Source organism: Polyodon spathula, chromosome 1 (genome assembly GCF_017654505.1).
Source record: "Polyodon spathula isolate WHYD16114869_AA chromosome 1, ASM1765450v1, whole genome shotgun sequence".
In the NCBI taxonomy this organism is placed as follows: Eukaryota; Metazoa; Chordata; class Actinopteri; order Acipenseriformes; family Polyodontidae; genus Polyodon; species Polyodon spathula.
Window position 1 is genome coordinate 67694595 of NC_054534.1, and position 13585 is coordinate 67708179.

Sequence of the window (13585 nt, forward strand, 5' to 3'; positions counted from 1 at the left end):
ACCCATGGTAGCAAGAAAATATAGCATTGATAGGTAAATAATCATTAACAAAAGCTAACAATTTTTTTTTTTTTTTTTTTTTTTTTAAATACAATAGGGAATTTCACACGTTACCTCAAACAGGACATTATACGTAGTCATTGTGAATACATTGGTATGGAGCATCAGCCGCTCGGAGAGCAGTGAAAACAACCCATACCCAAGCATGACTTCTGCCTTCCTCCTAAAAGAACAAGATCACAAGCATAGATATTTCCGCATCCCTAAACACTTATCAAAAGAATTGGACTTGTTCACAAATCTTGAGCATACACATTTTAAAATGAAACCTTTGTACTATTGCACGTTCTAATACAGCATATACAGTATGGTGGCAGGTGCCAAACTACTGGATAATATGCACATACAGTATCTGGGATTTGCTTTAGCAGTTCACACAAATCTCATTTAACTTGAAGAATGCCCAATTTCCCCACATTTTTTATTCCCCCCAACTTAACAGGAGCTGCCTCTCCCCCACCCTTTTAAAATAAGATAACAGACATGATGACTACACTAGATAAATACATTCAATTATTTCCATTCCACAGAAACTAACTACACAAATCACAATTGCAATACTTACTTGGTCCCTAAATGCATTAAAAAGTAACACAACACTTTCAGGGCTTGCACCCGAATCCCTTCACTTTTTGATGCAAGGAGCTTATAGATGACTCTGTAACAAAGTAAAGCAAAATAAAGTACTTTTTTTTTTTGTTTGTTTGGGGTTTTTTAGGTGAATTGTGTCACATATTCAGAAATGAGCACATATAGCATTAATTATAAAATATAATGCAAAAACATTTCCATTAAAAAATTGGACTGGCATATTGAAGCAACACAGCAATTTAAGGAGAAAGAACATACTTATATTTAATGGTTTGACTATTTATTTAGAGTTAATCAAAGTCATTTTACCCAAAGAAACCGCTTATAAAGTAAAAACCTGTTCAATAAAGCAGACTGCGTAGTTTGTAAAGCATGGGATTATGCTTTAGTGTTGCGATATCAAAACATGTTCATGGAATAAAGAGGGTTTATAAAACTGAAATATAAAGTATCAAGGTTACGTTGTACATTTCTGACAATATTAAAACTTCTTAAGCTAAATATATATTGAATATACATTGTGCTCTTATTTCTGAGCAATCCCATATTATAGATCTTAAACATACGATCAAAAGCTGGGTACAAATTATCACAAAAGGGAGTGGGTACAGTAGCTTGATGTCTTCACTTTGAGATTACATTCAGGGTTACTAACACCGCTTTATATCCAAATTTAAAGTCAAGTGCTTCCAGTAATATCATTATGTTCCAGCAACATCACATAATCCTAGCCTTCAAGCCAGAAAAAAAAAAGGAGACAAGATTATAAAGCTTAGAAATTGGATCTGGGGAAACCGTAAAATAAAGAAATAACTAAAAGTAAAAATATAAATCCAAAATAGTTCCCAGACTGAAGTCCATATTCTTTTGAGCCCTACATAGGCACATTCATTAGAATTTTAGTCTGCCCCTACTCAGTGCTCAGACACAATAAACTCATTACCGTATTCCATTCCGTTGATCAAAGGCTGGGACCATAGAGCCTGGATGTTCAGACATTAGCGCAACCAGCAGCTGCAGCACATCTATTAAATTGCCATCCTAGATAAATAAACACAACAGAAGATCATTAGCATCATGTCCGATATGATAAACACCCTGCTGGTTACAGAACCACCTGCAGTGTTACAGGAAACACATTGCCTTTGCTATATCCCATGTTGTGTGACAGGGTAGCCAAGGGTTGACGTCCCCAGACCAAACAGCTGATAGAGACAACACAGGCAAGAACTCGGGTTAAAGTGCTCTGCGGTGCCTTTTTTATAAAAAAAAAAAAAAAAAAAAAAAAAAAAAAAAGTTTGAACACTGCTTGCAGAGCAAAATAAAGTTGAGCAAAAACAAATCACTCACACCAAGCAAGTACCTTGCTGGTGCTTCCAGCAGGTGTAGCAATTGTTATTCTTTACTTAGTTTCGTTTCTCGCTCTCTCTTGCACAGTTCCTCCTTCCTGAACACCCACCACCAACACAGAAAAACACAAGCTTATATATACATGCACATTACCTTAATTACAACCCCTTAAACAGTAATCCAATAAAAAGCTCCAGCCACATTCTCACAAGCTGTCTGGCAGATACGATCTGCTACCATCACATCTGCCAACCACATCCAAACCAACAGAAATAACAAAGCAAAACACTTGTTTTCTTTAAAATCACAAAATAACTTTAAATCAAAACAATAACTTCACCCATTCACAAACAATACCTTCTTTTTAATAATGCAATACATTTGAAATCATAACAATACCATTCACCTGTGATAAACACACACATTTAAAACAGCAGGGCTTTGCCCTGCCCTCTCTCATTATCTGCAGGACTTTACTTCTGCCCTGCCACATATACCCCCTCCTTGTGTGCAGTACACCTGGCCCCAACGGCTACCTCTTCACCTTAAAGTTCCAAAAGGCCCGGTTAATGTTCCAGCCCAGGTACAGGGGCAGCACTTGGTCCATGGGTGGTGGCCACGGTGGGAAGCCAGGCTGACCGCGCACAGGCTGGCTCTTCCTGCCAAGGCAAACCAGGCAGCCAAACTGCTACTTGTTGAGTTGGCCTCCTGACCTCTTCCTCCTTCTCTGTAGCCAGCAGATCCGGCCACAGAATTTCCAGCAGCAAAATCTTCCCCTGCTGGTGGCAGCGGAAACAGCAGGCACTCTTCCTCTGCTTCTGGATACTTGGGCATTCTTTTCCTGCGCTGTTCGCACCGGCTCCCCCCACCCCAGGGCTCTGGATGCAGCAGCTCCCCCACCTTGGGCTCCGGACACACCGGCTCCCCCCCTCTTGGACTCCGGACACAATGGTTCCTCCCCCCCTCTTGGACTCCGGGCCCCCCCCGGGCTCCAGACACACCGGCTCCCCCCCTTCTTGGACTCCGGACACCCGCCCCGGGCTCCAGACACACCGGCTCCCCCCCTTCTTGGACTCCGGACGCACCCCCCCCCCTTGGGCTCCGGACACACCGGCTACACCCCACCCTCAGGGGCTCCTGAGTGGTGCATTTAGTAAAAGCGCTGCACGTGGAGTGCAGGATGTGCCCTATAGTCTGGGGATCGCAGGTTCGAGTCCAGGCTATATCACACCCGAGCCAAGGATACAGATAATTGGGCACACTAAATTGGAGCGAAAACTGGGGTAAAACATTGGAGACTACAAAATTTATATAAAAAAATTTAAAAAAAAAAAAGATTATAAACTCACAACTATTTTTGAATGTTAGCCTTTGATTGTATTATGATGTGTTTTATATGCTTGTAATTGTAACTTTGTATAGAGAATAAAACTGAAATTCGTATGCTTCTCCAATGCAAGTAACTAAAGTTATATTGAATAGGAAGTTTAAATGATCAATGTAAAATCCTTTGATAACGGAATAGGCGGATAAATTCCATTTCTAACACACCGTTTGTGTGACATGCAACTGTCTATCAAATACTGTGAACCAATGGAAGGACCGACAAAGACTTGATTACAGTACAAGGGAACGCCTATACATTGTGCTACTGAAACTCAAAACAAGGATTTTCACTCTCTCTTGACTTTCTCTGGATTCGCTCTTTCTTCAAACATCTCACCACTCTTAAGTCATCAAACTCCGAAGTTCTTCAACAAAGATGCAATGATGTAACCTTCAAACCTTTTGTCTACAGCCTTCACAGAGATACTGCACTGTGCTGTTGCACAGCTAACTTCTACAGAGAGGACAACTGTGTTAAGACTTTGTTTTAAACATTACACCAACAGAATAAGTATCAAACTTATATTGTGCATTTACAAGTTACTGAACTGAAGCAATGCTTCTGATATCATCACAATACGTAATGTGCGTCTATTCAACTAGATGCTGAACATTGTACGTGCATACTTAGCCACGTGGAAGCTGGCACATGTACATGTAATGCGTGACTCAACCAAACAATGCATGATGAACTACTAAGACTGCTTCACTAATGCAGAACTCTATGACCAGAGAGCACATGAAGGATTAATTATAAACATTTAACAATGCATTACTTTTCCTTGAATGTTTTATTTTGTTTCTTCTCTATACATATGTTTTTAACTATGAAGCCTAACATTTATCATTCTTCCTTTGAGAATATGAATTTAATAATTATTTTTGTCTTATAACAAATACACATTTATGATTGATTTGAAATACTTAAACATACATAATATTAATCGTTAATCCCTTTTCATCATGAAGCTAGGGGATTAAGCCATAATCGCTAGTTCTTATTGAGGTATTGTGTTTATTATGGTTAATAATTACATTATGAGCTATAATGGGTATTTTCTTTAATGGTAATTGGTGAGGACACAGTTGTGACATAAACCTAGATATACAATGTAAATATGAACAACAATACAACCATGCCCCACTTGAGTAATGAAGATCGCTTGGTTACTATCGGCACGACTGAAGGCGGTCTATCTGTGAGAGAAGTTGCCCAGATTTTACATTTTACGATTTTACAGCAGGACACTGCAAGACCACAGTGCTAGGATTACAATTGCACGACTTCAAGAAAACAATGTCGAGGTCTTGCTGTAAACAGCTTTTTCTCCTGACCAGAGTCCAACAGAACATCTGTGGGACCAAATTGCCAGTGCCATCCACGACCAGCCAACCTTCGCCAGCTGGCTGCAGCTGCACAGGAAGAGTGGCGGAACATCCCACAGCAGTCTGTCCAGAGGCTGATCAGGTCTATGCTTCAACGCTGCCAGGATTGTCTTAATGCTCAGGGAGGTCATACCTGATACTAACTTTGTAATGTTTTCATTTTGAGAAAATGGCATATCTGCATCATATTGCATCTATATATCTTACTTGCACGCAGAACTTGCTCAATAATAAAATAATTTGTTTTCAGCTATAAACAGTTGCATATTTCAAGTTAGTTATAATATAAGTAACTTGAACTCTGCAACGGTTTAAGAGCGGAAAACAATTAAGGTATAATTAAGCCAATTCAGTTCAATTAAGGGTCTAGTTAAGTAATTGAGAGGTCAGTTGAAATTGAAACCAGCAGACATAGTGGGTCCCCAGGACCAGGATTTGGAAACCCTGCGATAGAAGACTTGTTTTTTTTTTCTCCTGGCGAATGGAGAGTAAATATGTAATATATTGCCCAGTTAATTTATGACCTATGATGTGATTAAAGACTAAAGAAGAGAAAGCAATATGGAACCCAGCAAATGCACTGTAATGCATTTCTTATAAACTTTGTTCTGCAACACTAAACTACAGCTTGTAAAAAGAAACAAACATTAATTCTTGATTAGGGTGCCACCTTGTGGTAAGAAAGAAAACTACAGCAGGCATAGAAATGTATAAACACTATTATATTATCAAATTTTACAGTACCTACTCAAAAAGCTTATTGTTTCTTCCATAGTAAATTTAAAGAGTGTTCAATAACATTGTTCCCCCAAACAGTGAATCGGGATTACACAGGAGCACTGCTGGCTTGTAAACTGTTTGCTTGTGACTCACAAACCTAGAGTTACTGAGTGAAATGTATTTACTGTCAAGGCCACTAAATTGTTAGCAAATTACATTTTACCTCATGAATTGTAAGCAGGTAGTTCAGAATACTCTGCAGCTCATCTTCCTTCACACCGTAATCCTACAAAGAGAATTAAAATAATAATTGTGACAGAGTGTGGTTACCAAGATTAAACACTCCAATATCCCCATTCCTATTAATAACACAAGCGTCAAACACTCCTTAGATGTGCATGGAAGACCAGATAAAAGGAATGTTAAAATAAAGTTAACACTGTCTTAACTCTCATTTGCATACCATTGTTCACAGCCACTTATTGTTTTGTGGTTAATCATGGTTTTCCCCAGACATGTTCACTCTGACTCAGTGCAAATTCATGCCACAATGCTGTATATTCAATCCATGTGTCACAGAAAACAGGACTCTGTCTAAGCCTTAGATCTGACATCCTTGCTGCACATTGGGAACTACTTCTGACCCCATTACCTGCAGCACACATACAATTAGGACACCACTCCGAGTCAAAGTAAAAAAGATATTTTTATTTATTTGTTTATTTATTTATTTATTTTTAAACCTGTTGTTTATCAACCAACAATGATTTAAAATATTAAAATCTCTGGTTAATCTCTTGCAACATACAAACTATTTACTATTTCCCATTGCTGACTCCAGGAGCCTGTTCAGTTATGTCCTGTCATTTTCGTATAAAGCCTCTTTTTATTTTATATAGGATGTGAATGTCCTGTGCCATTGCTCAGCCAAAGCACTAATCTCAGATTAGGTAGTCTGGTCAGACTCCTCTAGGCAGGTAATGACTGAAATTGTTTTAAAACTGAAAGTATATTAATAAGAAGAAACCCAGAAGCAGCAGCTGTATTTGAAAAAAAAAAAAAAAGATGAATTTTTCTAACACTTCAAATGCAACACATTGCCAGAACAGATTTCATGGTGCCTTGATGACCTATTTCAGAACTGTAGGCCCTCAGTGGAGTGCGTGAAGCGGCACAAAATTAGCTGATGCCTTGTAACACTTTCATAATATATATGAGAGAGAGAGCGAGAGAGAGGAGAGAGGTTTTTGTTCAATTTCAGTGTACAACTGAGTACAACCGAGAACTATTTACTGTAGTTTATGGTTTTAGCTAGCATTTGCCTACACAACACAAAATAACATTCTATTAACTTGTTTATTACCTTCATTATTAACTGTTTTACAAAGAGCAACAGAAACGCTCGGAGAGAATGGGTTTCTTTCTGGTTAGGTCTTGGGCCATCTAAATAAGGACAAAAACAGACACATTTTAATTTTAAATACAAAATGATTTCTGTATGTGATGTTAATAATATCTAGGTTTGTTTACAACAACTGCAATAGTCATATGTATATTACCTGTACACAGACACTCTAAAGACATGCATTTCTAATGGATGGAGTCACAAATGGAACTATAAATTAGTTAAATAAATAAGCTATTCCATACCCAAGCCTTTCGGAGTAACTCCACTGCGATCTAGAGGATTCACCACCCAGTAGAAGTATTTCAGTGTGTGCATTACTTGCAGCACAGTCCCAACTCTACGGATTGCATTGTAGATAGTCACAGTGCTGATGAACTCAGTTGACAGGTAGGTGTACAGTTGCAGCTGCACCTGTGGAGGCCAAAAAAAAAAAAAAAAAAAAATGGTAGAAGGTCACAGATGCTACAGTCCGAACCATATGCTCACAAAAACATATTACTACATAAAATGGCTTGAATACTTATGGAATTCATGTAGATTATTTATATGAAAATGTTCTACTAGGTCATATAAATGACTAGAAAATAATCCAAACAACATTGATTCAAAAAGATCACCTCTAGATATCCAGCATGCGCTTTGATACAAAAAAACACCTCTACAGAATCGATTTGACAATGCAGTATTGCATGTATTTTTTTACCTTGGCTGGAGCATGGATCCAGATGGCTGGATTGAAGAGAACATGGTCGCAAAGCTGCTTGAGCAAAAGCACTCCGTTCTGCAGGTTACTCAAGTACCTGGCAAAGCCCAAGAACAACTCCAGCACAGCCCGAGTGACATGAACTTTGGAAGACTGGGAGAGAAAAAACGAGGACATGACTAAACCAGCTGATAGAATGAATTAAATACCTGGTTTGTAAAACAATAAATAAAAATAAAATAATAAATAAAATATTCTGAAAAGATCTCATCCAATAATGTTCAATCAAGTCTTAGCACTTGTATGTATACATACGTATCAAGGTCAGTTTGCAGCATGTTGCAGTACAAGCCAAACAGTATCAATGTAGGCAGTTAGAATGCATTTCCAACAAATACAGTGTAGCAGTACAAACAGTTTATCAGTGCTTTCTCCTGGCTGCTGGGAGACTGCTTTGAGCAGTGAGCACCGAGTGCAGGCTCTCTCAAACAAATAGAAGGGCGCTCCATGCAGCCATTGGTTTTAACACAACCACTACCTTCTCTGAACAATCCCTGAGCAGCCATGAAACACAGTCATCAGGGCAGTGCATATAAACATCTATACAATATAAAAAAAATGAAAATACATCAGTAAAACAGACACTGTAGCACTTTAGTTAAGGGTACTGGAGGACTAGGGTTGAAATCCACTTGGTTAGAATATGAGCATTGGTATAGGGCACGTGCACACCTTCCAATCATTCCTTACCTTCTCCAGACTGTACCCAATCACAAGAAAGCCCTTGCAGGCAAGGACTTGCTCTTGCATAGCAACAGAGTTCTTCAGCAGCTCCATAACAAATGCTAGCAGAGTGGAACTAAGAGAGAACAATAAGGAGGTGATCAATGCAACAACATTCAAAAGTACTGCGAGTGTAAAACTGTGATATGTATTTACTGATGTGCAACATTAGCGCATCACATTGTCTGCTGGAGTTGTGAAACACATTGCAAACCAGAATGTTACTTCAAAATCACACAGCAGAATCACCATTCCTGAGACTGAAGCTACTAGAAGCAAACAATACCGTAAAGCCAAAAATACTTGACCAAAGTATTTGGCGAATCACACCCATAAAACCTATTTAGCTCCAGAAATGTTGGCAACCTGTTGCAACATACAAAGTATGTATTGTTATTGGAATTTGATATTCGTGTCAAAAATGTTTGTGCATAGTAAAAGGCTCACAAATATTTATGTTTTTACAGTATATGGTATGTGTTTAGTTTTCATTTCATATTCCCTTGGAGTATCCAGACCACAGGATAAAACATGACCTGCTATTGAAATCTAACCAAACACTTGGCTTTAATAAATTACTGATCAAAATCCTAATCACGTTTGTAGTGTTCTGGATGCAATGCGACAAAGTAGGGTTCAAATATTTTATTATCGGGTTCTACTTTGAAAAGTAAGAATCAATTACTTGAGACCCTCAAACTCAAGCCTCCAGAAATAAGACATGATTTCTGTATCACTTATGTCAAAGCCATTACGCAGAAACCCATAGATACACCCTTTGACAGCCCAGACACAACCTCAATAGCCACTGTTGTAAACAGAAACTGTTGGACTAAAAAGAGCAAGCAGCTATGACAGGTAAGGAAATAGCTAAAGTGCTTGTTTTGGACTGGATCTCCAAGTCCATCATCTGTGACTTAACATGTTACCTACCAGACGGTGGTGTCCACTTGGTCAGAGCAGTGCTGCAGATAGTCCAGCTGTGCAAACAAGGGGAAAAGCACCTGCACTCCTCCAATGGAATGGATCGCACTCTGAACAGAGTGCGTTACAACTGCCTTCACATCCTGGAGAAAAGAAACTCTATTATTGTCCCCATGATAAAAGAATGAGTCAATCAGCAGAGCTCTTCATAAAGTAAAATGAGAAATAGTTGTTTTATGTATGTTTAATTATTCATTTTTTGAGGATACAATGTTAAATACCTGAATGCAGGTCTAAGAATTGTAACACTCGTGTTGAGATCTTGGGTTAGATTTTCTTGTTTATTTATTTATTTTATTTTGCTGCCCCTAACTATTTTACAGGGTCCTCATGAAAACATTTGTGTTCATGCACTTATTTTAGGCACTTAGATTTAGCGAAAGTGAGTTTGGTGTGAAAGCTGTTTGTGTGGCTGACTCAACTAGTACAGTAAAAAAAAATGTTTAATACTCAACATTTACCTGAGTAAAATATCGCATTGTACTTACAAAAGCTATTCATAACAAGCTGTGCAAAAACCTTGAAAGGGGAATGTAATTATTTGCTCTCTGCTGTATAATGAAATTTGCTGCTTATGTAATGCAAGGCCTTGGGCAATCAAATTAAAGACATCAAGCTTAAAATGTGTCAGTGAACTCAAATTCTAAAACAAATATTTATCTACAAAAATCAGCAAGGTCTATTGTCTACATAAATATACCCCCACCCCCCCTCCACCCCACCTTCTCTTCTTGGAAACAGATAAAATAATTTTTGATACTTCATCCTAAAATAATGACCCAGAAATTGTTAGTAACATTCCAATAATGTCTATTTAACTACAGCAAGGTTAACTATACAGCAGATTATCTAGAGTCACTGTGCATCAGCAGTGCTTGAGTAATGTGTGAAAGATATCTACCTGCAGCATAAGGGCATGGGGAGAGTGTATAAAGATAGAAGGGTTGTCCTTGGGTGAAGACTCAAGGCAAAGCTGGGCATCTGTAGCTCTTGGATTGTACATGAATGCAATACAGCTAGACAGCTTCCCCTCATACAACAGCAGCTTGTGATGTTCAGGAAAGAGAAGGTCACTCTCTGCCTTGTATTTGAAAGTGCCCTGGAAAGATATACAACAGGAATGCAGTTTATACTATACAAATATTTGTAATATATACTACTCTAAGAAATGTGGAATAAAAGGGTGAACATATGATGACAAAACACAAGACGGGAAAGACAGCAAAAGTTCAAGTTAATATCTCTTTATTACAGGTTTAAAATGTCTATTTACAATAGAAACAGTGGTGATTCTTAAAATCTAAAAGATCAAGAGTTTACACAAAACATTTGAACCGTAATTTGCTTTCTTGCTTGTTTTACCTTGTAGCCCGGACCCAGCTGATAAATAGCTAGAATCTGAGCAGCACTGATTGCTTCGCTGAAGAGGTAGACAGCCCCCATCTGACCACAGAAAACACGGTTGGCATCAGCCGTCTCCGAGGACCCCAAGAAACATTTGTCAAAAGTCTGAATAAATACATAAATAAATAAAAGTTGACAGATATTTATTGGTATACAATGCAGGCACACATGTTGTGCGTACAATACCTGCAAGACATTTCAAGCAAGAACACATAATGAAAAAAACACATGGGCATTTACTTCTGTTTAAGGCAGTTCATGACTAAAACATCAGCCAACAGGCAACAGGCTCTTAACTTCAGCAGTGCCAACACATACATTACATACACAGTACCAGTCAAAAGTTTGAGTACACCTGCTTGAAACCAGGTTTTTCATGATTATCTATGCTTTTAACTATATAAGCTCGTCTATAAACACTTAATTTCATTATATGATAAGTGTACTTATATAAGCTGATAATCATAAGTGAATTGCATTCAAAAATTTAATTTTTAAATGAAAATGTAAATCTTGTCAATTTCAATGAAACCGTCACCCAAAGCAAGGGGATTTCAGTCTGAAAACCAAGTCAGTTAAAAGTCTGAAATGTGTATAGCATGGTGTTAGAACACTGGAATAAGTATAAAAGTATATTTGTTGGATGTTCTCTGAGTTAACTAGCATGTTACCCAATTAACATTTTGTCACCAATTATTGTTAACAGGTGAGGGTCCATGATTACTATAAATACAGGTAGCATAGGCACAAGTTTGTCATTCCTGAATGTAAGGGAATAGAAAATGGCAAAATACGCTCAGTTAAGCAAAGAAAAAAAGACTGTAAAAAGTCTGTAATTACTTTAAGAAATGAAGGTCAATCTTTAAGACGAATCGCAAGAACTTTGCAAGTGTCTGTAACTGCTGTGGCCAAGACCATCAAATGATTTGAAGAAACTGGCACTCATGAGGACCGAACAAGGTCAGGCAGGCCAAGGGTGACCTCAGAATCAGAGAACAAGTTCATTCGAGTCACAAGTCTGCGAAACTGGCGATTAACTTCCACTGAATTACAAGCGCAGCTAAATGCTACTAGAAGTACAGATGTTTCAACATCAACTGTTCAGAGGAGAGCTCGTGAAGATGGCCTAACTGGAAGAATTGCTGCAAAGAAACCATTGTTAAGAGTGCAGAATAAGAGGAGACTTGCCTGGGCCAAAAAAAACACAGAAACTGGACGTTTGAGGAGTGGAAGTCGGTCTTATGGACCGATGAGTCAAAATTTGAAATATTTGGGTCCACCGCCAAGTATTTGTAAGACGCAGAGAGGGTGAGCACATGAGTTCTGCATGTGTGGTTCCCACTGTCAAGCATGGAGGAGGCAGTGTCATGGTCTGGGGTTGCTTTGCTGGTGACAGAGTTGGTGATCTTTACCAAGTCCATGGCAAGCTCAACCAGCATGGCTATCGTAGCATACTTCAGAGGCATACCATTCCATCAGGATTACGGCTAGTTAGGCAGTCCTTCATTCTTCAGCAAGATAATGACCCGAAACACACCTCAAAGTTGTGCAAGAACTATCTGGAGAAGGAGGAAAGTGAAGGACAACTCAATCTAATGACCTGGCCTGCCCAGTCTCCAGACCTCAATCCCACAGAACTTGTATGGGATGAACGGGACAGAAGAGTCAAAGCAAAGCTACACACAAGTGCCCTACATCTCTGGGAATTGCTGTAGAAGAGCAGGGAAGACATGTCGGGTGATTTCCTTCTGAAAATTGTTAACCGAATGTCTTGTGTTTGTGAGGCTGTTATTAAGGCAAAGGGTGGCTATTTTGAGGAATCCAAGATTTAGAGACAATTTTCAATTTTCTTGAACATTGCTTTGATACACCTTACGTTTTGTATATTTTAACATGTGTTTTCATTTTCAAGTATTTACAGAAACGTATACGACATAAAACATTGTCAATTATGAAAAAAAAACTAGTTTCCAGCAAATGTACTCAAACTTTTGACTTTGTACTGTATATAATATATTTATTAGGGCTGTCGATTAAATCACAGTTAACTTCTGTGATTAACACAAACATTTTTTGGGATATTAATTTAATGCATGTTAATTGCATTCCTATTTTGTCCCTTTTTGCATACCATAATTCATTGTAAACCACTGTAGTGCATGCCAAGATTGAATGCTTGTAGTCAACGTTTGAATATAAAATTATTCACAGAACAACATTATGTAGCAAAGCACTCAAACTGAAGGACTTGTGAATTGGATGTTTATTAATATAAAACCTTTACTGTTCATTGGATAGAAAGACAGTTACTTGTATCTACTGTCAGACCAAATTAACACTCACCAAACACGCGTTAATTTGGTCTGTGGTGGTAAATTTCATACTCATAGTGGCGGGTACGTTTTTGTACACTTAACACTTTGAATGCCAGTGGCACGAATTTGCAACAGACCGCTGTACCTTTATAAACAGAAGCAGTTTTAAAAACTGAAGACATAGTGTATAAAGCACTGTATAAAACTAGGAAATTATTTCACATTTACCTACAGAATATCGTACTGATTTTTACCCACCGTTCTAATCAAATAATAAAATAACCTTTACAAACTTTTTTTTTTTTTTTTTTTAAAGATATTCAACGATATGTAAAACCATTTATAAATCTTGCAACTGCTGTTTTAAACACTTTGTATATTACGAAGCGCCCCAGGTACAACACATAGCTGTTATTACTATTATTACTGTGCTACACTTTTTTTTTTTTTCTTAATATAGCATAGCACGTCCAATAGTACCAATCAAGCCAAGTA

At 38.1% G+C, this 13585-nt stretch overlaps 1 protein-coding gene across 3 annotated transcripts in view; it reads right to left on the reverse strand.

Annotated features, from left to right (window-relative positions):
* Positions 1-13585, reverse strand: part of lrba (LPS responsive beige-like anchor protein) — a 283887-nt gene that overhangs the window by 227293 nt on the left and 43009 nt on the right. For all 3 annotated transcript variants that reach the window (XM_041260260.1, XM_041260269.1, XM_041260252.1), the window contains exons 9-19: positions 10734-10880; positions 10273-10470; positions 9321-9454; positions 8355-8463; positions 7605-7757; positions 7144-7312; positions 6857-6936; positions 5717-5779; positions 1595-1692; positions 626-718; positions 115-223 (exon numbers count right to left, since the gene is read on the reverse strand). In XM_041260260.1, coding sequence (XP_041116194.1) covers positions 115-223; positions 626-718; positions 1595-1692; positions 5717-5779; positions 6857-6936; positions 7144-7312; positions 7605-7757; positions 8355-8463; positions 9321-9454; positions 10273-10470; positions 10734-10880 — 1353 coding nt within the window. The remainder of the gene's footprint in view (positions 1-114; positions 224-625; positions 719-1594; positions 1693-5716; positions 5780-6856; positions 6937-7143; positions 7313-7604; positions 7758-8354; positions 8464-9320; positions 9455-10272; positions 10471-10733; positions 10881-13585) is intronic.